At 41.1% G+C, this 26,627-nt stretch overlaps 2 protein-coding genes across 2 annotated transcripts; one reads left to right on the forward strand and one right to left on the reverse strand.

Annotated features, from left to right (window-relative positions):
- The first annotated feature begins 2,337 nt into the window (after positions 1-2,337).
- LOC144473301 (uncharacterized) lies at positions 2,338-10,572 on the forward strand. The gene is made up of 8 exons (XM_078187073.1): positions 2,338-2,412; positions 3,028-3,151; positions 3,239-3,487; positions 4,174-4,565; positions 4,652-5,621; positions 5,776-6,079; positions 6,169-7,664; positions 7,764-10,572. The coding sequence occupies exons 1-8, from the start codon at positions 2,338-2,340 to the stop codon at positions 10,295-10,297; spliced, it is 6,144 nt and encodes a 2,047-aa protein (XP_078043199.1). The 3' UTR covers positions 10,298-10,572.
- A 1,812-nt stretch (positions 10,573-12,384) lies between these two features.
- Positions 12,385-25,044, reverse strand: Y-h (yellow-h). Its single transcript, XM_078185127.1, has 5 exons — positions 24,822-25,044; positions 16,476-16,615; positions 15,143-15,490; positions 14,538-14,787; positions 12,385-13,362 (listed from the first exon to the last, which is right to left on the reverse strand). Exons 1-5 carry the CDS (start codon positions 25,042-25,044, stop codon positions 12,422-12,424), a joined length of 1,902 nt encoding a protein of 633 aa, XP_078041253.1. The 3' UTR covers positions 12,385-12,421.
- Between the last annotated feature and the right edge of the window lie 1,583 nt (positions 25,045-26,627).

Below are 26,627 nucleotides of genomic sequence, written 5' to 3' on the forward strand. Positions count from 1 at the left end.
ATATTGTGTTTCAAATTGGACCAAACGACGAACTATTTGTAGGTGTCAGATGGACTAGTTTATTAAACAATGTGAAGTTTTAATGTTGGTCAGGGTAACGTATAAGGTTCGCAGTGAACGGCCGCTTAAACTGCGTATTTGTTAAAATGGTCGCTATTTGATCCACCGTATGACAGTGTTGCAAAGCAGATGATGTGTTACTAAATTCATAGATCCCTGAACTCAATTCGTGGATGAACCAATGGATGGACATAATTAGATTTGGATATTTTTAGAAAATAAAGTCTGCAAGACGCTGTAGGTGTATATTTGTAAATAAAATTATTAAAATGGGGTGTAAGGGGTGTGATCAATATTTAGACAGATCACCAACAAATTTGGATATTGTAGATATAAAAATTGGAACTAATTGTTGGCAGGTAGAAAAATTTGATTCAGAGTTATCAGAACAATGGAGAGTTGATTGTATACTTGAGCGGTAAATTGGCGAAGAGTACCGGGTAAACAGGAACCGTATTTAATGAAGTGGATTAAGCTCGTTGAGGGATGGAACGGGGGAGTGGAATGGGAGATCGGTCGAATTAAATGGAGCTGGTCAGGGAAGGTCGTTCGAATCAGACTAGAACTCGGATTAATTGAGTTGGAATTAGCAGTGGCTCGCGATGTCTTTAGCAACGCTGTGCTAAAAAATATAGCAAACATTTAGGTTTCGAGCAGTTTTCTCTGTAGATAAGCAAATTATATACAACAATTAATTACATCAATATAAAATCGAAAGTGCATATAAGATCGCAACGATTTCTGCCTCATTACTTTACTCCTGACATTATGCAACGCAGTTGCGCGCGCTATAGTATGGTCTATAGTTCATAGGCGTATTTTTCAAAAGATTCGCTTTCCGTATCTCCAAAAAAAAAAACCAATAGATCTCCGAAGTTTTTCGGTACAAGAGATGTACTACTATCTAATTTTTGAAGAACAGAGAAATAAAACAAGACAAATAAATTCACATTTTGTTTTTGAAAATGCATTAAAGAATCAATAATTTTCTAACGCGCTGTAAGCAGTTAGCTTACTTTCGCATTATCGGAACAATTTATCCAGATGATGTAATTATTTGTTTAGAGGCATTCCAGGAGCGCAGCTAGCCGACCGGCGATAATTAAGTGAAATCCGACGCAGTTCGGTTCGTAGAACCGTTCGAACTAGAAGAAACAGCGGCTGAAACGACGGACTTATAGCCGCAACAAACGCGCGGCCACTTAGCAGCGTCGATAGAAGGGAAATCGTCTCTCTGGAAGAGGCGTACACTTGTTCGCGGACTCTGTTCCAGAGATGAATGATCCTCTCTCTGTGGAAAGCCGCTCCTCCCACCGGCGCGATGCGGCTGCATCAAACGCAGAAGGGTTCGCGGTGCCGTTGCGGATCACGCGAGCACGGTTTCAAGTATCTCGGAATCGAGGTCGCGATGCACCGTGTGTAAATGCTCGTGTGCAAAGGACGCTCTTTAAAACAGTCTTGAACTGAGAATTAGTGCTTTCTAGTAAACACCGATGCCTAAACCATATTTCCACTCGGCATCAATCGTCCGATCTTCAATCAAAAATGAAATGGAACGTAAATGAAAGACTTCTCACATGAATCAAGGTGATTACGTTGCATGCTGATGAATGATGTGTCAGTCTTGCGATGACCATTTCTTTTTTATCTGAAAGTAGAAGTAAACAATGTCACTGGAGAAACAAAGATTGTTTCATTAGCAGATAAATAATAAAGATGACAATAAATAACAAAGACAAATAAATCTTTGAAACATTGAAAACTTCAAATAATTTCTGAATAAAAACTCTGAACTATTAGTTAGTAACATGAACTTTTAAGTCTGCGGCGGTACGGTAAATTCTCCCCAATTGTCCATTTTTCTTTACTAGCTGAGGGACAATGGGCGAGAATTTACTGTAGTAAGTGATATGAAAAGTAAAATACTTCCTGAAGCATTTATTCGCAGTTGATAAATGACACGACGATTACCGATCGTGGATCGTAGACGCGTCGCTTCTACCCAGCCAACGATCGTATTTTATTTCCGGTGATCGTTTCTCGATTGTTCGGCTAACCAAGCTTTCGGTCAGTCAAACACGTCCATAGTACGGAACGCGTAGAAAATTAACGCGTCCGTGCATCAGTCTCGATCCGCTGCGAAATTTTCAGTGATTTTTGAAACAGAGATCCCGATTATCTTGCGTCTTTCAAATCGTCGTAAAGGGTCGACGATGATCGTCCCTCAAATCGAAGACTCGCTGGTTCTCCGGCTGCTACGAAAGTTTCGTGTTCCTGATGCCTAGCTTGCTCGGACGCTTGGTTGGCTTATCATTTCGGACGGAGCTATTGATAATGAACATATTTGGCTTGGTAAATGAACAATTTATTTCGTCTTTCATTACTTAGCTTCTCGTAACTATCTTAACCTTTTATAACCTTTCGTACTTTACCTTCCGGGAAGTTGGGCGTTGGCTTGAGAGATCGATGAAATGGTAACTGGTAAGACCTATCTCTCGATAACTGTTCCTATAGAGTAAATAATTATCTCTTAAATAATTCTTGAACACCCTTCTTTTCTACTACAATGCCAAATAGACGTTGAAGAACCTACCGTTGTTTTCTCCGTAAAAAGTTAAAAGTATCGAGCGTGTAGGCCCAACGCGGGTAAACATGGCGGTTGACGAAGATGGTAATTTTGATTTCTCAAGAAATTACAATTAATGGGAATTATTTTATCCTGCATGAATACATTGTTGTCACCGGCGATCCACGGATTGGTGTCCGATCTCCGACGTTCACTTCAGGGACCGAAATCAAATTCATTTTTCCAACACTATATTCCTCGACATTGTTTAATTACCGACGATTTCAAATTTTTGACAATGTTCTAATTATATTCTGACAATGGATGTCAAAGAAACATTGTCGGTCAGCAGCCAAAGTAAAGCGTAGTCAGGCGATAAAAGTCGACAATTTGGTTCAAAGGTAAACAGCACGCTGGACTGGAGTCCCTTAAAATGGACGAACAAGCTCGAGCAAATTTGGAATCTCTCCATGCCACAAAAAACGCTGATTGTCGATACAATTGGTGAAGACACGATAAAAACTAGTAAATCTTGCCACCCTCCGTAATTAAACAATGCAGCGACGACCAAGATAGCGCGAGCCATTAATTAACTGTTCGTTTTGTTCACAGTATTATCATGGATCGTAATAACGCGAATTGTAATTGCCCACGTTTACACGTTCACCTACTTGTCGAACATTTATCCCATAATAACCTGGAGTAGACCGAACCTGCTGTTACCCTGGTTGATCCTGAGCTTCTTCAAGAACGTCGTGCTTGAAATCGTCGTGATCGTGATCGGACTTCTCCTGTGGTACGGGAATCCGTTCTCGTTGTTCGTCTTCCTCGAGTTCATTTTCATCAAACTCGTTCCGCTGGGTACGTGGATCGATCTTATTACAGCTTTGCAGACTTTATGCAGTTATAATAAAAATTACTAGGTGAAGCGCCAAACAATGAAGATGTTAAAAGAATTTAAAGATATTCCTACACCTTTCTTCACTTTCTTCACTTTCTTATTCAAATCTTACACTGCTTAAAATTAATCCAGACAATTTTGATTAGGTTATGTAACAAGTCCGTTCGCGGTTTCGTGTAAGAAAATATTGCAGTCGTCGATACAAACGGGAATATATCTTAAACTCCATCAGAACATTTCTTTTTAAATCCTGTAAACCTCATGATGTCGGAGGTCGATTAAATTTACTTTTTCAAAATGATTTCGTCATTTTATTGCAACTTAATCTAACCTATTCTAAAGTAGATACGTCCAGCTTTCATTTAAGCTAAGTTGCATAGAAATGGCCCCATGAGAACGTATTTCAAAATTCATCTGAACTATCGCTTTGAACTCCTGTGACTTTCCTATGCTTTTTCTAGGTGTTAGAAGTCCGCGAACGGACTTATTCCGCACATAACCTAATATTTTGAATAGAGATTCGCGGTCTACTTATCACAATGAACAGATTTGTTTCAGCGGGCTATCGGTCAGTAAGCTTAATCTATCGCACGTCATTGTTGAGACTGATCACGAATAATCTAAAAAACGAATCGCACTGTTTCAGTTATGGCCAGCTACAACTGGTACTCTAACTCCTGCTTGTTTCTGCAATTACGACACACGGAGAAGATGAGGAAGCTGCACAGATCGATGAGAAGCGATTCGAATCTGCTGACTAATCAGCTTTACGTGAAGATCGACGAGCCGAGGTACAGGACAGGTTCATTGACCACCCTGTTCTCGTACGATAGCTGCGAGACTTACAACCCTGGCCTGACACCGGGTCAGAACGCGAAGAAGCTTCTCGGGATCACCGAACAAGATGTCGCGGACGCTCTCGAGAGGATCAAGGAGAGAGAGGCGCGCAAAAGGTTGACAGAACTAGACGATGATACTGACTTAGTGGGTGAAAGATCCGTGAGCAAAGGGTACTTCTTCGGCAGCAGTATTCATACGGTAACGATTCATAATTATTATTCCGAATTATTCGACGTTCCAAGAATTTTCTATTTAGAGTACTACACTTTCAATATTTTTGTCAGGGCAATATGTTCCTGCACGACATGTCGGACATTTCAGTTGTAAATCAAGAAGAATTGAAGAACCTGGAGGACCTTGAGAACAAAACGGATGACGACAACCTTGAGACTCATGGGAAGCCAGAGGACTCTTCTGTACTGCATGTCATCCAACAGCCGCCAACGGACAAACATGAGGACGAGTATAGTGTCCAGCAAGGGATCAAAGATATAGAACCCTACGTAGATGCTCCAAAGGCAGTGGAGAAGATGGGAAATCCTGTTAGTAACAATCCAAAAAATATCGAAAAAGAAGATACGGTCGTAGCAAACGCGTCAACGGGAGACCTAGTTTTGAAGAAGAGGGCGAGCTTGGAGCTGATGGAATCACAGAAGACGAAGCAGCGGAGGACACCTTCGCCGGTCCAAGAGCAGAACATCGAGCCTACGACCCGGCCGGAAGAAGAGACCAAAGTTAATCCCGTGAAAGATGGCGCAAGAAGCGCGAAAAGGAGATCGAATTCCGTGGATTCGCAGGCTGTCTTCAACTGCAGCTGCTCTCGTGCCAGGTCTGCTGTTAGAGGATCACCCGTGGACACCGGCAAGACGACAGACATGACGACATCCACGCCCAGAGAACGTTCCGACAATGATGAAGACAAACAGCCCCCGGAGGAGAAGAAATCACCCGATCAGCCTTACAGCCACGTTTACAGCGTTACCAAGGTGAAAACGAACCGTGCCGTGAACAGTGGCTTCCCCCTGATGGAGAAGTTGCTGAAGAACGACCTGGAAATACTGAAGAGTGTGAAAGTGGACGAACGCTGCCAGAAGAGTGCTTTCAATGATGTACATGGTTTGCGGAAGGTGCCGGAGGATAGGTCGAACATCTTCTCGGACGGCTATGGTGGTCATCTGAATGCGTCCGTCGACGTACAAGACATTTCGGACATTATCAAAGACTTGGGTGTCTCGATGCACAGGTTGACTATAGGTAATACGTTTATCAGATTCAAGGTATCAATGTATTCGTCAAGAATAAACCTATTTTAATAATTATTTTTGACATTAGAAAGAAGGAATTGAAGTTATCAATATTTGAACGGTAAGTTTTTTTTTCATTCGATTAACCGAATAAAACTTTTCAGACACCAGTCACGAGGAAAATGCAACTCCGCGATCCGACATGTCACCCGAAAGGAGAGAGGTCTCGAAACTCAATGTTCCAGAATGTTCTTCGAACAATCGAAACGCGCCAAGGTTCTATCAGGACTTTCTGAAGGTTTTCGATGGCTGCTACCAGAACGATTTCGCTAACAACTCGGAGCTGCAATGCGTTTTTCAGCAAATGGAGAAGAATAAATGGAATTTATTCTCAGGGCAAACGAATCATGAAACGCTGTTAAAGACTGCGTTCCCCGAACAGAGCTACGAAACGGATGAGCCGCCGTGGTACTTTAAACATATAACATTCGTATTTATGTTAGGACACTATAGGATTTAAGGAATTGTAGAATCAGTAACGAATCATTTTTGCGTAGGTACGACTCTTCCGAATCGATGTCTCGCAGATCCGTGCCCACAGAGGAAGGCGGCGAGTCTCTTATGACGGAGGCCGCATGCCGACCGGCGGAGAAGCGTCTGCCACAGATAGAAGACCTCACGAAACCGATCACCATGAAATTGACGAAAAACGTAAGCACGCAGACGGTGGACTATGCGACGATGATGGATGCAAAGGCGCCCTGGAGGTACTTTCGCAGGCGGAGCCGAACGCAATATCAAAGAGGAAACGGCACCCAGGTGTCCAACACGAAGCTCGTCGTCGGGAAGAAAGACTCATCGTGGAGGACACGATCGAACTCTCCTCAGGTGTCGACATCGCCTACCAACGACTGTAGAAAGCTGAACGGGTCGAAGTTCTTTTCGAACAGGCGCGACTGCAAATGCAAGATGGTAGAGAGAAAGAGCAGCCCGTCGAAAGATCCGAGTTTCGACAAGCGTGAGGATAAGCGCAAAGCGGCCACGAAGCTCAAAGTCGACAGTTTAGCAACCCTGCCGCTGGCCCAAGTGACCCGTAGACCAGAAGCGAACGCTTTACACTTCCGCGTAAAGCCGCCAGTCTACCCGAAGAAGAACAAAAAGGAGACCCACCCGACTGTTGCCGTCGATAAATCCTGGAAATCATCTAGTGGCAAGGGTACGGAACAGACGGAGTCGAAGAAATCGATAGATAGTCAGTCGACGAGTAGCTCGAAGAGAACGGCCAAATCTTTTAACTTTTATAGAAAGAAGAACGAGGAACTGTCAGCTCAGGAATTGAGAGCCCTGAAGGCTTATAACGAGATCACGTTGTTGGAGGATAAGAAAAAGCTTGACGCCAAGAGGAAGATGATCGAAAATCTGGCTTCGGATCGCGACGGCAAGGGTCCCCACAAGAGGACCCTCACAAGGAGAGATTTAGGCAAGGAAAATCTGTCCACAGATTCGACGAATGTGATAAGTTCGTCGGCTAGGAGCAATAAACCTCCGTTGAACGCCGCAGGTAAGTCTGGCAGCGTCTCGAGCGGAAGACACGCCTATCTGAAGTCGTCGAAGGTTGTCAAGCCTGTAGACAAGCAAGAGAATTTGGACAGACTGCCCGCGATGGATTTGATAAATCAAGGGAGACGAGAGCAACAGAACATTGCGATGTGCGAGGCTGAGAAAATTAGCCCCGCGGATGCTTCGCAGAACTATGAGATGTTTAAGGCGGTCGCACCTTTGGGGACTTCCGAAATGAAGCTGGAGGGCGTGGCAACGGGACGCGATTTGGAGAGGAGCAAGGCGAAGGAAGATGTGAGAAGTGCATCATTGTCTGCGAAAGCGAAAGCCGAACGAGAAGAGTCTAAAGCTCAAAATCTGTTTTCGAAAGCGAATGCTGGTGGTCTTGAACACGAAGACAAAGTGCTGTTGACGTTGGTGAAGAAGTCTGCGAGGGAAGACACAGCGTCCACTAGGTCCTCTAGTTCCGATGATCTTGAAGCTGCGACAATAGGTGAGCGAAAAGTTAACTCGTGAAATTCGAAAACATTCGAAAAGGGTTCGGGCTGAAATAGGTAACGTCCATTATCCGTGTGTCTTTTTTTCTTTTCAGGAAGCTCTTATAAACAGCAAGGTCAGGTTATGGATCTGTCGAAAGTGGAAGAAGAGGGTGCCGAAGTGATCGAAAACTTCGAGTGCACATCTGACAGCACCTCGGAAAAGGAAGGGTCGACTGAGCGAAGTGTAAAGGCTTCAGAGAATCCAGGATCTGCCAAGAGACAAGACGAAGACATTGGAAGCGCCGTCGTCGTCTACCAAGACAATAGCGTTGTCCCATGGAAAGAACGAGACAGCACTACGTCCACGATGCTGCACAATTTATGGTCCTTTAGGCTGATAGACTCTCTCTTGAAACCTCCATTCCAATTTACTTTGAACGACAGCCGAGTGGACGAATTCTCGACATCCTGTCGCGCGATCATGCCTGCTATTTCAGAAACGCAGAACCTTGGGCAGGCTGAAGAACCTATGACCGTTGGCAAGGTTGACGTAGACGATGAGATTACCTTGGAGAACCTTGAAACCGAAGGTAGAATCGACGATCCCGAGGGTGCCCAGGTGTTCAATCTCAGCAAAGAGCAGCTGGACGACATTCTCGGGTCCGTGGCCGAGGTACTGAAAATCTTAAACATAATGGAAAATGCGGAGAGTCTCTGCGAGACGCAGAATGAGATTACTAAGATCGAGGAGAAGTTGGACGAGGAGACGCTGTGGCTCAAGGAGGACATATTCACGGGCATCAAGTTCCCGATTGTAATCAAAGCAGCTGAGATAAGTCCTGACTCATTGTGGATTCTGGATGTTCTTCTTTCGCCATTGCTTGTGGACCAGAATGTCGAACTTAAGAAATCGCTTGGGCCGAATGTGGATGATTTAATGGTGATAACGGAGGAAAACGAGGAGTTAGAGAAGAGTTGCCAAGATGCCAGGGAAGATTTGAATAAAACGTATGACATATTGAAAGATTGTTCGGACGATGACACAGGCGTCAGAATTGAAGATGATCAGAAGTCTGAGACATACGACAGCGAAATGTCCAAAGTGGACACGTCGATCGAATTGGAGAGACTTGAGGACGATCGGTCTGAAACGAGTGACGCTGCGCTCGAAGAAATCATTGCATGGCTGGTAAGAAGTGTCACGATCGACATCGAGGAGTTCGAAGAAGAAGTTCAGGATGAAGAACTCAAAGAAAGGCACACTGAAGCTAACAGCGAATCAGACGTCGGGGATGATAGTGCAAGAGATGAGGAGTTAGTGGAGAATTCTGTTGACGAGGGTATTGACGAATTGTCCGATCAAGATGCTGAGAGCAGCGAAGAACAGATTTGCCCTGTGAAGATCGTAGACAGTTTACAGTCCAAGGAATCTGAGATCGTGTTGCAGGTGGTCGAGGAAGTGAGAGACGTTGTCTTTCACAGTGTCCAAGAACAAACATTTGAGCAAAGTCGTAAAGATGATGGGGCGGTTGGAAAACTCGACAAGCACGAACAGGAAGAAAAAATTGCTAGCGCAGTTTGCGTAGACAGTATTTGTACAATGGAAGTTGAAGACAGTGTCATCATGATCGATGATGTTATAAGCATCGTCGATATTGACAGATCCAGCACAAGTATGATTAAATGCGAATCAAGGGAACAGAATATTGACCTATTGAAGTCCAACGCAGATGCTGAGGAGCAACAAGAACAAGAAAAACTTTGCTCGGCCGACGAAGCTCAAGATGCCATGGTCACAGGAGCGGATGAGAAGGTTTCGCTGAAAATAATCTTCATGTTTTTCCTGCAGGTGTGGTACTTCTACATCCGGCACTTCTACCGGAAGATATGCTCCTTCGCGCAGATCTCCAGAGCAACGTCGGCGCTAAAGCCGTTCGAGGTGCACACGGTGTCGACGTCGACGTCGACGTTGCTCGAGAAAACCGAGTTGGTAGACAAAGTCTCGGATGAATCGCTGGTAGAGGAGACCGAGATCTGCGATGACTTTGAGACGATGAACATCTCTCGAGCGATTGAGGAACGGCTACAGGGGGTCTTGGATTTGACAGCCGAGAGATGCGCGTCCAGGAACTCGGATTTCGAGACAGAAGAAATGGCGGTCGCACTCAGAAGGGAAACGGTGGAGCTGGGTCTGAGTTCCAGCGTGTCTTTCGTAGAGGAGACGCCATCGGATATAGTGAACACACAGGAGAGGGAGGAATCTTTTAGGCTCGGAGAGCAGACAGAAGAAGTTCTGACGATCTCTCTGCAATCGGAGTCGTCGCGCAATAGCGACCAGTTAGAGAGGCACGCGGAAGAAGTCCGCAACACGATCAGGGAGCGGGTATTAAGCTTGACTGTCGATGTTGGTAAGGATGAAGGAACTTCGAAGGATGGTCAAACGATGAACGAGGAAATCAAGGGCTCCGTGGAAGAAACTGAAGATGCTTCGGCTGTTCAGTTTGACACCACTTTGGAAGACATGGACAGCTTTAACTCGTTCTACATGGTATCGTCGAAGACGGTTTCGTGCAGTGAACTCGATGCTGACGATGACATGGAAGAATTCTCGGCGGTCTCAAGCACGTCCAGCGGGCCGCCTCAATAACGAACTTCCGCAGATGCAGATCACGTGATATTTTTTGGTTTCATTTCCGCCCTTTTTACAATTCCGAACGCTGCAATTTCATAAGCGTTTTTCGTTGTGTTGAAATATAAAGTGGATTCTGTTCAGACTATATTTTTCTTTCATTTGTCACGGTCGTGTATAATCGATATTTAATATGGTTTACGTAGGATTTTTGTTACAAAATGTGTGTTCATTTATCGCGTGTACGTAATAACTCTGAGTGGATTATGATCTTGCATATATGATTAAGTCGTAATGCCAATTTTGCGAGACCGACGCCACGAATAAAACTGTTGCGCTACTTCATCGTAAGTTAGTCCGCTTTATGTATAATTAAGTGTTGTGCTTGAATTCGATTCGTTGTAAGTTCGAAATGTACATAGCCAGTCGTTTTATTTCCATTTATTTCCGTCGTTTTTATGTTAACAGAGAACAAATATATAGCATTTACTGGCTTTTTGCATTGGAAAATAAATTTCTTTTAAACATATACGACTTCCCCTCAGTTCGTTCGCATACGCTCTCTACCCTATTTTTAACTGAAACACGATATCTTTATACGGTTCGTGATCAACTACGTCTACAACTGATGACACTGGGAAACATTTTCACCTCGTTATACTTTGTAACAGAATAGTTCATCAGATGGTACGCCTTTGATGTTGCATTTGGTTGACAATAAGCTTGCGCCTGTTACATAATTTTCTCGACACCGCAGAATTCTCGATCGCTTTATACAGCAGAGTTGTTGTTCAAAATGCCTGACTGTTAATGAAATTCTAGTTCTGTTTCTCTGTTAATTGTTTAATTTTTAATGCTTCTATTTTTGCCGATTATTTCATAAGGTACAGTACAAAATCTGGCACGAATCTGCTTCTGAAAATGTTAAGATTATTAGTAGCGGCAAAATACTCAAACTGTTCCTAAATCATTTACAAATGGTAATTTTGAAATTTCAGTATTTTTACACAGATAGTATTAATTTAATGGATTAGGAGATCCAGAACAACTTCTTATATCTTTATTAATAAAAATTAAAAAGAAATCTTCAATGGATTAACACAGAGGCGCCATCCGTGTTGAAATCTTAAATCTTCGGAATCGTCATCTGTCGATCAGTATGGCAAACAGGTTGAGTGTTTTGCCACCGCGTGTTATGGCGCTATTTTAACATTTTCAATGGCAGATGATTCGTGCCGGATCTTATACAGCACCTTATGAAAATAGCGGCAAGAATCATTCGTTTTTTGTGATTAAAATAATGAATGAATTTGCTTTAAATAATACAGATCTGCATCTGTATTATTTGTATGTATCTGTATTATTATATATATATCTATATTATATAGTATATATCTGTATTATTTATAAAGTCTCCTGAACATTTCCAACCTGTAAGAAAATAAAATCTGTCCGTTCTTTGATCATTTTAACTCTTTGCACTCGAATGACGACTCTGAAGCACCAACAAATTAATAATACTGTTATTTCGAACAACTTTTTCATTACTAAATGAGCCATTTATTGTGAAAGTGGTCTAAGTCCATTTTTCTCTTTCTAAAGCGCAATTAACCCTTAGAGACACAAAAGCATTATACCATCACGTTATCATTTACCAATATTTCTAAAGTTATTAAAATATATAAAATTTTTAAATATCTGTATTTTAAAACAATTATACTTATACTACAAATATATTTTTACTTAATAAATTGCTAAAAATTCAAGTAGATTCAAGAAAAGAAATCTTTCAGATCGGAAGAAATGTCTAGAGTTCCAAGGTAAAAATGCTTCGAGTGCAAAGGGTTAATAGACTGAAAAGAATACATAGACATTCTTAAATTCTCTCAATCCCCTAACCAATTCAAAATTCCGTCCAATTTGTTATAAATCAATGAAATCCGCGAACTACAAACGCCGAATATTTCAATCGCGAATCGTGAGAAACTCTGGCGCGATCGAGCCTCTTATCTCGATAAATCTCTTAACTAAAGGAACATGTCTTTCATGGAAAACGCCTCGTCGATCCGACGCTGTAAATGTCTTTTGGGAAACACTTGCCCAGAGGAAGTGGAAAAAGAAGAAGAAATTCTTTCGACAGCTCTAGCAAGTCTCGTCGTAGCCGTGATCGTTGCCCGGCACGATGTAATTCGGATCGCAAACAGTGTCCTTGACCGCCTCTTTGACGTTCGCCTTGAACACTCTGTAGTTGATCTTGCTGTTGTCGACGCTGCCGTAGAGGTACATGGCCAGCTGGTTCGACAGCAGCCACACGCTCTGGTCGTACTCGTGGTCGACTTTGATGTCGTTCGGGAAGACGAGGGACAGGTTGCTGGTGCCGATCACGCCGAGGTTCTGCGGTATGTACTCTTTCCTGGTGTCCCAGCACCAGACGGAGTCCCTGGTGACCATGTTGAAGAACATCACGCCGTTCCTGTCGACCACGGAACCCGACGAATGGCCGTAGTCCTTGGCCCTGGGTCGGCCGATGGGCATGAAGAAGTCGCTGCTCGACTCGGCGGTCCTTTTGTCCCTGAACACCGACGTGGACACGGCGAACTCCCGGAAGCTAGACATCGGATGGAAGAACAGAGTTCTATCGTCGTGGATGTCGACCGGGCTCAAAGCGATCCCGAAGATCCCGTCGGTCCACTGGAACTTCACGCCGTGGATGTCGTATTTCGAGGCCAGGGGGTCCGGGAAGAACAGGTGGTGCTGGACCCGGAACGACGAGTCCTTCAGGAAGTCGTAGACCACCAGACCGTATCTGAAGACGTCCGCCGCGTAAGCTACGGCCGTGTCGCACTCCTCGTTCCTGATGTCCACGACGATGTTCGCGTAGAGGGAGTCCTGCTTCACCTGATCCTCCGGGAAGGTGTACTTCCTGATCAGCGTGTCCGTCAGCAGGTCGAAGACGAAGATCGCCGGCGGACACGTCTGCTTGCCGCCGGTCGAGATCTCCGTCTTGCCGGAGTCCAACACCCATAGACGATCGCACTCGTCCACTTGGATCCTGAAGACCGAGGTTAGACCCTCGCAGTTGCCTGGAACAATCATTTATTTATTTATTATTATTTCAAGAAGTATTAGTTCTCGAGAATGTTACTCTCATTGCTGAGTTCAAGAACAATAAACTCCTCAACGATGAAACAGCAGGAAAGAGACAATCCACACGCAACAATCCAACAAATAGTTATTGTTAGGGTATTTATTTATTTATTATTATTTCAAGAAGTATTAGTTCTCGAGAATGTTACTCTCATTGCTGAGTTCAAGAACAATAAACTCCTCAACGATGAAACAGCAGGAAAGAGACAATCCACACGCAACAATCCAACAAATTAGTTATTGTTAGGGTATAGCAATGCGTTTTCTTCGAAACGCGTGTATAGTGACAACTCGCGGCAAATTAGGTTTTGCGGTGAATGGTCCGCATGACGGAGCGTGTTTCAGAGGAAAATCGACGGCACAGAAGGAAAAGTGTAGAAATCTGCGTAGATGAATGTGCGGCAAAAAGGAATTGTTCTATTTAGAATAGAAAGTATGAGTAGAGTGACCCCTCGCGTTTTCTCTGCGATTCAGTTTACGTTAAATCCTTTTACGTTGACCCTTGAAACCGTACTTTCACCTCGGAATGACCGTATTATTTTTAACATCTCGTTTTCAAAGTATAGAACGTTACGGGATCAACCTCTGGACTTTCGAACGCGATGAATGCGACAGGATTCTATTGTAGTCGAGTGGAGGATTCTTCGAAGCGGAAAAGAATTGGCCAAAGTACAAAGAATAGAAGTACAGAGAGATCGGCTAGAGAAAGAGAGAGAGAGAAAGAGAGAGAGAGAGAGAAGTCGGAAATTTAAAAATGAGTCGAATAAGATTTTAATCAAATATTAGATCTACCGGAAAATTCTGTCCGGCCTTATATAGAAAGAAAATTATTATTATAATAATTTAATATAGTCGTAACTTATTCCCTGTTGCCAGCGTGATGGCGATTTATGAATATCATTGTCGAGAAGAATATGTCGCAAATGAAATAACATTAGCGGACAGAACTTTCCGGTAGACCTAATAAAAATTCAAGCGAATAACTGAATAAAATTTGTTTGTACAGGAATCCGTACGTAAAGTAATCGGTTCAAATAAATATTCTATGCAAAACATTTTGGTTTTCGAAAGAGTATACTATGGAACTAAGTAGAGGAAATTGTGTAATAACCTGATCGGTTCCAACTCCAGTCGGGATAAGGCTTCAACTTCGGGCTCTTCGTCTTCGAGTGTCTAGGCACGGTGGCCAAGGTAACCGGGATACCTTCCTTCCACTTTGGAAGCGTAATGAACACCTTTTCTCTCCAGACGTCAAGACCGAGAGGCAAATTGTTCTCCGCTACGAAGTCTCCGTCGTAAATGGCTGAATCTCTGGCCTCGACACTGTCGTACGTATAATCGACAGTGGACCAGGCGTAGACCTGTGACAATTCATTTTACGCGATCTATATCCTAATTAAGCACAACTTTAATTATATATTACTGTATTACTACTGTACTAATACTAGTGATTTATTTTAACAATAAATGTTCCCCCGGGCTTACAAAGAATATCCGGGAATAAAGAATACTAATACTATACTACTAAATATTAATCAATTAGTAAAGATTTCAACGGATCTAGCTGTGGCTGCCCTAAATGCTCAAAAATGTCCGCCGTTCAAGGGTTAAAATTCTATCATCTTAAAATCGTCTCGAAATCTCATTTTTAAACATTCGACTGCCTGCATAGAAGTCAATAAACCGATAAACCTCGAAAGCCGAGAAGCTTCTTACTAGTTCCATGGCAGGGCCGACATAATCATCCTCCACGTGATCTCGACCGGGATCGTAATTAAATCCGTGCGTCTCGAGTTGGTTGACCGTGTAAGGATCCGCCTTAAACAAATTCAGGTTCCTTCCGGTCGGCCTCGAATGAACCCTGCTCCTGTCGAAATTCCGGGAGAAATAGTTGCTGGAGTCCGGCGTCGAGCCGTACAGGTGATTATTGTACTCCGGCGTGGTGGGCAACAATCTGTCCACCGAGTTCTCCAGTGTCGACACGCTGTCCCCATGGCCGGGGCAATTTATGTGACCAGGAAGCTCGTCGTGGCCGGAGATGAGTGTCTTGTAGTTCCTCAAGGACTGGTCGACGGCGAGAAACAGTATTACATCGAAATTATTAATGTTACAACTACAGAGGTATAACACGTTCAGTGCCGACAATCGACCACTAAAATCACCACACAGTTAAAGCAATTTAATTAATTATAGCGAAACTAGAAAGTTAATATTTATCATAGAGGGTGGCAATAGAATTTTCAAGATTAGTCAGAAATTAGTGTCACCCATAATTGGGTGACGCGGCGCTTAATGTGTTAAATACATGCACTGTCCGTTGCTGAAAAGATGACTCAATTTCTATCAAAAGGAAAGGGTGTTAAATATCGACGCGAGAAGCAAGGGGTATCCTACACATTTCTCTAAGCCAACTTTTGAGCAATGGACAGTATATTGTTTCGTATCAATGACAGGATTTACATGAACTCCCTACGATTTTTCTTGTAATATATGCTTGATCGAAGCCGTCCATATGAAAATTCCTGACATAAACGTTTTTATAAAATCAGTAATTTTAATCAAAAAGCAGTTGAAATTTCTAGGACTATCCTATGCTATTAAACAATCTAAAATACATAGTTACATATTAATATTTATCTTGACATAACCTTATGGTCCTCGAAGCTATTTTAACAGTAAATCTGAAATGATTTTCTTGGTCCATAATATTTCTATTCTTTGCTTTCTTTTCATTCTCAATTATTAAATCTAAACATTATTAGTATAAAAATTATCTTCGGACGTGATAGAACAATTTTAGTGATATCTCAAAGTCACCACTCGAGTGCAAAGGGTTAAATAATGTACGAAATGTTAGTGACGAGTGATCATGGCGCAAGGGGTTAAAAAGAGAACGAAGCGAGGGCATTGAAGTGGGAAGAGGACGGGCGAGCAACGCGCGATTCGCGTTCCGTGGAAAACAGTAGCGCGTTCCGCGTTATCGCCGCGGTTGTTACGGCAGGAAGCCGATCTTCATCAGCCGGTTGCGCAAGGAAAAAGCGATCCATACCGAGCGGAACCCCGGAGACACACTCCTCTGGCTGGGCGTTTCAAGATCGCGTGAAAGCGCGTTGCTTCCAGTCGGCGAGGAGAGCTCCCGCACGCCGAGGAGGCACATCGACATCAGCCACGGCAGCACGTTCGCCATGCCTGAAAAGAAAGGAGATTCCGTTGCGTGCGTGCTGTAAGATGTACGAGCGATCCCAACCGATCGACGGCCTTCGTTGACCGATTTCTCAACCGAAGTTCAACGTGGCCGTCCCGCTTCCCCCGGCCGACCGCGACCATCCGACGATCCAACGATCGAACGGTCCCCCGGGCGACGTTCAATTTGATAAGCCTGTTGCGCGATCGCTATTGAATCCGATTTTTAAAACGACGACGTTTGAGCGATCGAAATGACTGGTTTCTCGTTTCACAATTTTAATGGGAGACTCGTTCGTGGACAGTGTTTAAATAAATTGAATTATATGGACAGATGTTCTAATAAAAGTTTTATAATAAAAGGAATGAATTTTGTCAGTAATTAATAATTAGTAAGTCTAGTGTTAATCACAGGTGTTTCGATTATAAGTAATGACGTAGTGCAATATTGAGAATATTGAGAATATTTTTCTGCTGTCACTGTAATAGATATTTGAATGATTTTCATGTTGAAAAATTCTGCAGACTCTCTGGAATATGATAATATAATTTCTTACAGCATTGTGAATGTTTAAATATGTTTAAAGGATGTTTAAACAGAGGGGGAATAAGAGCCCGAAAACTTCTCATAAAGTTTGACGTTACTGATACGTGAATTACGTTCATTTAATATTCTTAATATTAGGTTGGTGCATATGAAATGTCGGATGTTTACGTAAATATATAAAACTGTATATCTTTTTTCAAAAGCTGTTGATTTAATCAAAATATGCCCCGTTTGCTTTACTGTACATCCTTTTCAACGAGATATCAATACAGAAATGACTGTCTTAAACATATTCTGATCTTTAAAATTAATAAACTCTGATATGGAATATTTCAGAGTGTCTTCATTTATATCCCTTTGCGGACGGCAGTCCAATACTCCCGTATTGGAGCGCGCAGTATTTTGGGCGGATATATCCGCCAGCCGTCCGCTAAGGGATATACTATTTAGCCCGTAGAAACTCGGGCAGATTTTGTGCAGTTTTAGGACGGTGTTGCCATTACACGTTGTTTGGCTGAAGAATGTGACAGCGACCTGTCATAAATAATGTCGGGATTAAGAGAAATAGAATGAGCTCCAGCATGAAAAACGTAAACACTTGAGTTTTTCTAGACAGATATTTATGAATTAAACTCGCGTTGGGAAAAGTGTATTGAAACAAATGGGGCACATTTTGATTAAATTAATAGCTTTTGACAAAAGATATGCAGTTTTATATACTCGCTTAAAAATCCGACATTTCATATGCACCAACCTAATAATACGACCACAGCGCACATTAACAATCTGTCAATATATCGCAATGAACATAAATTATACAGATTTATATAGAATTAAAAACTGCATTTATATAGCATTTATATTAAAAACTGGAAATTTTCCACTGCATTTTAAACATCACAAACAGCAACAAAAGAATTTTCCAACTGCTTCTAATTGTTCTTTATAACACAGTGCATCTCCAATATTTATAAATGTTTATTCCCGACGACCGCGACCACGAAGAAATTACTAATATCCTCTCTGGAATAGTAGATTGACAGCCGTCAATTTATAAATGATTGAAAGGCTACCGATTCAACAAATTGCGCGACGTGTAATCAGTTGCAGCTGCCCCGTTCGATTTGCAATAAATTTTGCGATGCGTCGTGCCCCATGAAAGTCACTGGAGCGAGAGAATGGCGGGCGCGACACGCGATTGGAATGGTGTACCATACTTGGCGATATCGTGACACGGTTCTACAATTATCGTTACTTTCCTATCGATGCGCCTCCGACTGTGTGCTCTTTCTTGTCGAGATCGTAGTTCGAGCATCGAGCCGCTGACGGTGGACCATGATCGAACGTTTATTTTAAAAGGATATCAGCTACTTTCCTTACGCCATCTTTGTACCTGCGCTTACTCCCTACACGCCATTTTACGAATATCTCGCGCTGCACGTTTTTTCCTCGTCGCGTAAATATTCCGAATTTAAATTCAAAACTATCATTGTTATAATTTAATTTATAGTCTGATATTTTATATTTGGTGGTATAAGTGATATAATAGACTAATGTAATTAATATTAATAACCTTGACATTTTTAAATTACTGCCATTATTATAACCTAATTTTCTTTCTGCTATTTTATATTTAGTAATATAATTAATATAATTAACTCTACATTTTCAATTTATTATCGTTATTATATCCTAATAATCCGACAGATTAAAAAATAAGCAACGATGTCAATGAGATTTGAATTTATATTTCTTAAATTAAAAATCAATTTCAAAACATCGACGCCTAGCTCCACAATTTTGAATAATCGTAAAAAAACAATTTTGCATAACCATGAACGAAGAATTTTGAATAACCATGAACGAAGAATTTTGAATAATCATGAACGAAGAATTTTGAATAATCATGGCGCCATTGTAATTTTCATCGGGTTCAGTGTTCGCAGGCAAACACGGAAGTCAATCATGCAAATGATTTCAGTAATTCTACGTTTGGTAGCAATCTACTGCCGGCGCGGTCGCGTTGAAAATTCAATTAAGCGATAATCTCTGCGGCGTCTTGCATAATTCACCCCGGTCAGGAAACGCGAATAACGTTCAATTAGCGCGCGCATGAAGATATGCGGCGCGGGAAGATAGCAAATTCTAAAGGAAAGCGAACGCGCTCCGAGATCGAAGCCGCTGCGCGACGACTTTCAAGGTGACGAGCCTCGTGATTACTTTCCCGCCGAAGTGCCTGACAAAAGCTATCCGAAACGATCGCGAACTCGTAATTATTATTCAAATTCGATCGACCATCTCCAACACGCGCGGTTCCAAAAGATCTCCCCCATTGTTCTTCTACCAGCTAAACACCTTTTAATTGCGTATTATTACTTCGAATTCGACGCCGCCGCGGCCGCGTCTATCGCGACATGGATCGTGAACAATGAAAATTAAATGTACTCTGTATCTAATTAATCTCTCTATCCCTGTATCTAGTTAATTGAGAAACAACAGAGATCGTTTTACGAAACAGGAAAGATCGGGCGATTAAACTGAAAACTTCGTTTTGCCGAATTATCTCCGCGACGGACCCAATTCTCGTAACTTCTTCGAACAAAACCGTAAACAATTTTCATCCACAATCGCTAAGTGGACAGAGAAAAATGTCGACGGTACTTTGTAATTTAATTTTTGCAACACGGCAAGTCAATAATCACAAAATACGCCGCGATCGCTACGAAATAATTCCAGTAAATATAATACTCGAAATGCGCCTATTTTTATAAATAAAAAAGAAAAGAGAAACCGTTGTAATTGATTAAACACTAAAAAATCGCGCGAAAATAAGACAATTTCGTAAAGCAGTCGAAGTAAATTTCTCGAAGTTCGTTGATGTTAAATGTTTAAACAACAGCGTCGTCCGCGCGAGACCGAAATTCCCGAAGCCTCCGTTCGATTTCGATTACCTGATGGGTTCCGAAGCCCGGGTAAAAGTGTTCCTCAAGGTGACCCACTGACTCTTGGCTCCCGAAGAGGTTGTTCACAACCGGCGGAAAGGCGTGCAGGGAACGCGAACGAGAAGTGGCGAAGAAATTTCGACGGGAACCGAAACGGGAAGACGCGGAGGACTACTCGGATCTCGGCCGCGGAGGCTAGGCCACGAGGAACACGCGTTAACTAACGATGACGGTCAAATAGAGATGTTCTCGCTCGGGATGAGACCGTGGATGTTACCCGACTGCCATATTCACTATCCGGGTCATAAGTGTGTCTAGGTGTACTACGAAAGGAGAGAATGGCGAATCCCTTCTCTCGGTGAAGATTTTCCCTCTCGTTCGTGTTACGAGGCTGCGGTATAGGTCAGTGGCGGCTGGCTTATGGGAGCTCGTCTCGTGCTCGCGAAATCGCGGAAAAGGGAGCCACCTACTATCCGAACACCCGGCTTGTAGGGAGGAACAACAGGAGGCGGAGGAATCGGGGAGAACGTGGACGAGCTCGGAAAGAATCGCGCGAAATTGCATAGAAAATGAAGAGAGAATTTAATTAGATAGGGAGAAGTCAGAAATTTCAAAATCAGACGATTCTGTGGGCCGAAGAACATTTTATTCGAGTTAGAATTTATTTGAATAAGAATTGATGCGAATAAGAATTTATTTGAATAAGAATTCATGTGTACAAAAATTTACGCGAATAAAAATTTATGTGAACAAGAATTCGTATAGAAAAATACAATCGATTTAAATAAAGAACATATGCATATTGTTTTTAGGTAGATTGGTCATTGATACATAATTGTAATAATTGTTCTAAAGGTGCAGTGGAAGGCATCTGACATTTTATAATTCTATAAATAGTTGAAACAGAATTGATCCTGAATGCTCTTGGTTGTTTTCATAAAATTATATGGAATCAAACAGAGTTGAAAATTATTCGCATCGTTGTTTGAATTATTTTACAGCCTGCGTTTTAATAATTTATTAAAGCAAAGAATTATTGGTTTTATTATTCAAATAGTTTTACAATCTTTATTCGAATAATTTATTCAAATAAATAGATAGAATAATATATGTCAAACAATGAATAATTATTGTATAAGGAAAGTATTGAATTAAGAAGTAATCGTTCGGATACTTATTTTAAATAAATCTTGATTTAAAATTGGAGAATTGATAAAATGTTGCTTGATAATTTTGGGATAGAAAAAAAATAGAGAGATAGCTGATAATACCATGGATTTTCAGGAAGAAAGGAAAATAGGGAAATCGTAAAGATTGTGGTAAAAGTGGAAGAGTCATCCTACGTTTCGCAAAGACGATGACATTTCAGAGTCTACCGTCCCCGAGTTAATTATCGACAGTCCAAAGGACATACCGTTTGCTCGGCACGTTCCAAGAATATCTTAACGCGCCACCTACACGCGCTCTGCCTTAAACAATTTTGATTTTATTATACAAAATTAGAGAACAGTGTTGACGAGAAAGTAATCGGACAGAAAAAGAAGAAAAAGATTGGTTAACAGGCATTATTACCACTAGGTGAATAATGTTCGTCAAATAATTATAATAACAATTGTTAAAGATCTATATTGAGTATATTTTCCTTATTTCCATCAAATAAAATTAAGTGATTGATATCAGTGCTCGGTAAACCTAGTGCTAATAATTCTCGATGAGGCGAAGATAGCAACGTTAAGTTCAAAGTTTTATTACGAAAGCAAATATCTCAGTTATATGTCAGAATTGATTTTGCAAGTAGGCATTATAACCATCGGTACAACTGTTTTCCATTCAACAGTTCAACCATTCACTGCAAATAATTATCGGACGATCTTATTCGTTCAAGGTAAAATTAAATAGATCGAATTCAAAATAATAGGAAGATTAAAAGAATTAAAAAATATCAAAGTATTATTTTTAATCTATTGAAATTATTAAAGAAAAAATACTTGCCATTTGATTTATATTTTTCGCAGTCAATGTAGACAATTTTTATCTCTCCTAAATAACCGCAGTCTAATTAACATAAACGAAAAATTGATTCTTCGCCTGCAAATAGACGTGAAATCGAATGAAACTAAATTCGTAGTGCGATAAATCCGTGTCAAAGGTCGGCGGTTCAAACGGGACCCGATCGAAACGGATGATGAGAAGGCTGTTATTAGAAATTACGATGTTAAAGGCGAGCTCGTCGGGCCTAACGCGGCCGAAATAAATGACAGAGTTAGCCGACGGTAATTAGATGTGTTACACACGGTTGCAAATCATTTTCTGTACAAACAGGCGATTAAGTAACCGTGTAATTACCATCGTGGCGGCGGTGCATTCTGGTCCCGTTTTCTCACAATATTTACGCTGAATCTACGGAGGCGATCGCGGCGATATTTAGAGCGGGTTTTCAGGCGATCGTTCGCTCGCTGGTTCGGTTCGCGCCGTTGCGAAACAGGGAATCCGTTCGGCCGAATGCATCGGCGCATCGTTACGCCAGCATTAATCTCGTGAGAATCATTCGGTTTCTTTGATCCGCGGCGATAGACCGAGCCGCGCGGTAAGCGGACGGAGCAGCGCGAATATGAAAACGCGGAGGAGAGCAGATCGAAGCCGTACGGGAAAACCGATGGAAATTCCGCGATAATCGTCGCGTCTTTTACGGTGAAAGCTTTTTCGCGCCGGCCGCGATTGTTCGCCGTGAAAAGCGCGAACAATTTGCAACCATTGTCGTCCGCGGCGTGTGTTTCCCTTTTATGACGGAATTATTACGCCGTCGTTGCACGGTGCCCGTGTAATTACCGCGCGGAATATTTTCAAAGAGTCAGTGGGAAGCAGAGTGCGGAAACATATGCAAATTCGGGGATCGCGTTCGCGAATTTCGAAAAAAAGAACGCGATCGGGATTGCGGAACACGGTTGGCAAATCTGTCGGTGAGTTTAATGGCTTGCCTGTTCGATAATCGATGCTTCTGAGCACGCTGTAAATTATCAGACTATTCGAATGTTCCAGGAAAATTCGATTTTTCGTCGCGATGTATAATGCAGTAGGAATTTTTGTGAAACCAATTGCAAATTTCTTATATTCGTTGATTTCGCAATTTTTCTTTACCGAATGAATTTTGCGACAGGTGTGCGAGATAATAAATCTTATTTCAATATTACTAATATTTAAATATTTTTCTATATTAATCAACTTTCAATGTATATTGATTCGTATTCTCAGAGAAACACGAGTAAGCATATGTATCAATGCGTAGAATAAATCGAGAATTCTCTCTAACCTATCGACAATTTTAACAAGCTGCAAATAGTACAACAACGTCCGTAAATTCTCTAAATGTCTCACTATATTCGACTTCTTTTTCCCCATTGTTGCCGTAAAAGCGCAGGAAATCAGCAGACCACTCATTACCAAGCAAAGTGAAACTCGGCTTCGATTTTCGCTTCGACGAAAATTCGCCCACGCAAATGCGTGTTTGCAGAAAGTTTCGCAGCCGGCTTACGACACAAGAAATATTTAGAAAGTATGTTTGTCACGCGTGTGCAACGCCGATATCGATGGACCGTTCTATCAGACACATTCGGCACGTGTCGATGCCGGGCCGGGAAATTCGAGGGGAACCCGTACCGATTGCGAAACCGAATAAATTGCCGAGTGTTTTTGCGGCACCGAACCAGGACAAGATCGGAAGAAACAACGCGCCGTTTTCCGGAAAACAATTTCGCTTTACGGCATCACGGCCAGAGCCGTAATCGCATTTTTACGAGGACACACTGGCTGCGCGCCGCCATTGTTTTTGCGCCGCGCGACTCGTTTTAATTTTCCTATGGTGAAACGACGGCGCGCGGTCGTTTCCGGGCACCATACGCGCCAACATAAATAACATTCGTGTAACATTTATACCTTCACATTTTTTTCCGGTATTCGATAATTAATATAAGTGAAGATGCAGTTGGAAAAAGATATATGCGTGCTCAGTCGACAAATTAAAGAATGTATTATTGTTGGAGATTTTTAAATTAAAACATTATTAGCTCGTGTTTAAAATAAGACCGTTTAACCCTTCTTTGCATGATGATGGAAATTTCAATCATAACATTTAGTGAAGAAAAAAAGGTACTCAAAAACTGTAAACTTTAAATTTGTTGTTGCTGGCAACTTTATAAATGACTATTGCGTACAACAAAACGCAGTTGTCAAAAAATAGCAAACGTCACTGTCAGTTAACAAGCCTAGAACTTGTCATTCCACTGTTTGTGTAAAATTCCCAAATGTAAAGGCTATTCCACAATTTCGTGTAATAAATGTGGAGTTAATTTGTGCTTGAATAAAAATAATAATTGTTTTTTAAATTATCATTTAGAATAAAGGAGAATAAGTAAACAATATCTTTTGATTTATTTAGTACTGAGCTATACATGTAACAATGCATAATGATGTAAATTTCCATCATACTGTTTTTTAAATAATTCAAATTCTTATTTATACTAGGATTTTTTTTAATATTTTTCCTTTAATCTAGAGCATTAATTACATCAACCTGATTTATTTTAAAAAAATAGGAAAAATCATGCAAAGAAGGGTTAAATGTAGGAGCGTTTGTTTAATTAGGTCTGTCAGTTTTTGTGGAGAAAAGATTTCGAGGATTAGTTTGTTTCTGTCTTTTAACTGTGCTATTTGCGTTTGGACTTACTCGCGCTGGACAGTCTTCGATGTTTCTGTATTTTCCGCTGGAGACAGTCACGATTGTACCTGATAGTGTCGACATCGTTCCAATTGTAGACGAAAGAGTGGGTCGGCGATAAAAAGACGTAGCCGTTCGTTCGTTTCGACAGCTTTTTCGGTGACCAGTCGTGATCTATACGTTGACCATAGTGGTCGGCTACTGGTCCGAAGCTCCTCTTCTTTACCGCCATGGCATCTTTGTGGAAATAAGAATACGTCGATCGAATAAACTCGTTAATTTACCTCCTCCTTTCTTTTTTTATTCATTGTTTGACTCTTATTCAATTTGTTTCATTTTTGTTTCATATCTTGCGAAATCTTTTCCGAACTTTTATAAATTTTTCAATGTTTCTAATTTATAGCGAACATTCGAGTTTAATATATTTAAATACGTATATTGCATGAATGATTGATTAGACTACAGATTTTTATTATGTAGGTTCATAGAATGTATCATGTAAAATGCGTTAATGATAATTTTTACTCAATGCTATCTATGTTCATCACGATTTTAAAAAATAATATAAAATTGCACGAAATTGAATGATTAACAGATTATATGGATATAAATGTTATCACATCTCCATCACCAGTACACAACACTTTGACAAAATATATAATTTAATAAATAATATCAAAGTATGTATCTCTCTTAACAGGATATCTATTTTTTACGAATATACTCGTCACAAAGTGACGCTGACATTTTGCGCCATCACAAGTATAAAATCGTCAAAAAAAAACAGCTCACTGCTTAGAAAAAATATATACTTCAATATCCTTAATTAAATGATATATTTCCGAAAAATATTTTGTCTTAATAAATGCTATATGACCCCATAAAGAATTACTATCAACGCCCCTAACAGTCTAACACATTTAAGATATACGACAAAACTAAGAAACAAAGCGTACAAAATTAACTGCAACAAATGAAATGAATAGAAAACAGACAATACGGCTTTGAACGTAGTACGAAGCAAATCGAACGCGTACGGTGGAATCACGGCGACTAACACGCTTTTCAAAGGAATTGCAACAGGCAGGTTAAGAAAGAGCATTTAATGAGCAACCATTTCACTCGGTGCTCCAAGGAAGATGGCAGGAAAGTTGTTCTGTATCCAGTTCGAATAAACTAGACCATAAAAGTCGACCCATTAGGAGCTGAAGCGGGTAAGAACAAGAAAGCTTTGCGAAAGGCGACGTCGTATGCGAGCGACGAATTAACTCGTCTTCCCCCGATTATTTTATCCTCGCCGCAAGGATTCTGTAAATCGACGCGGAGAACCTTCGTCGAGTCTTGAGAAAATAACCCGCGAAAATTGCACACATTCCATACGATCGTATGATTAACACTTTACCGACCGGTCAGTCGGCTGTAAAATTTTTCATGGCATTAGCATTGAACGATATTTATTTTATTTATTTTAATTTATTTATTTTGTCTATTTTATCTATTTTATCTATTTTATTTTGTCTATTTTATTTTACCCATTTTATTTTTGTCTATTTTATCCATTTTATTTTATCTATTTTATTTTGTCCATTTTTATCTATTTTATTTTTGTCTATTCTATCTACTTTATTTTGTCTATTTCATCTATTTTACTTTATTTTATTTTATATATCTCTAATACCTCAGTGATAGATAGCAAATTATATAGCTTGCATGACAACCGATTTACAAGCTACTGTTTATGGTAAAAGGCCGATTTATAGACTACCTGTCGCTAAAGTGTTAAGAAAGATGAATTAATTGAGCAACGACTTCTTC

This window comes from Augochlora pura, chromosome 7, assembly GCF_028453695.1.
Source record: "Augochlora pura isolate Apur16 chromosome 7, APUR_v2.2.1, whole genome shotgun sequence".
In the NCBI taxonomy this organism is placed as follows: Eukaryota; Metazoa; Arthropoda; class Insecta; order Hymenoptera; family Halictidae; genus Augochlora; species Augochlora pura.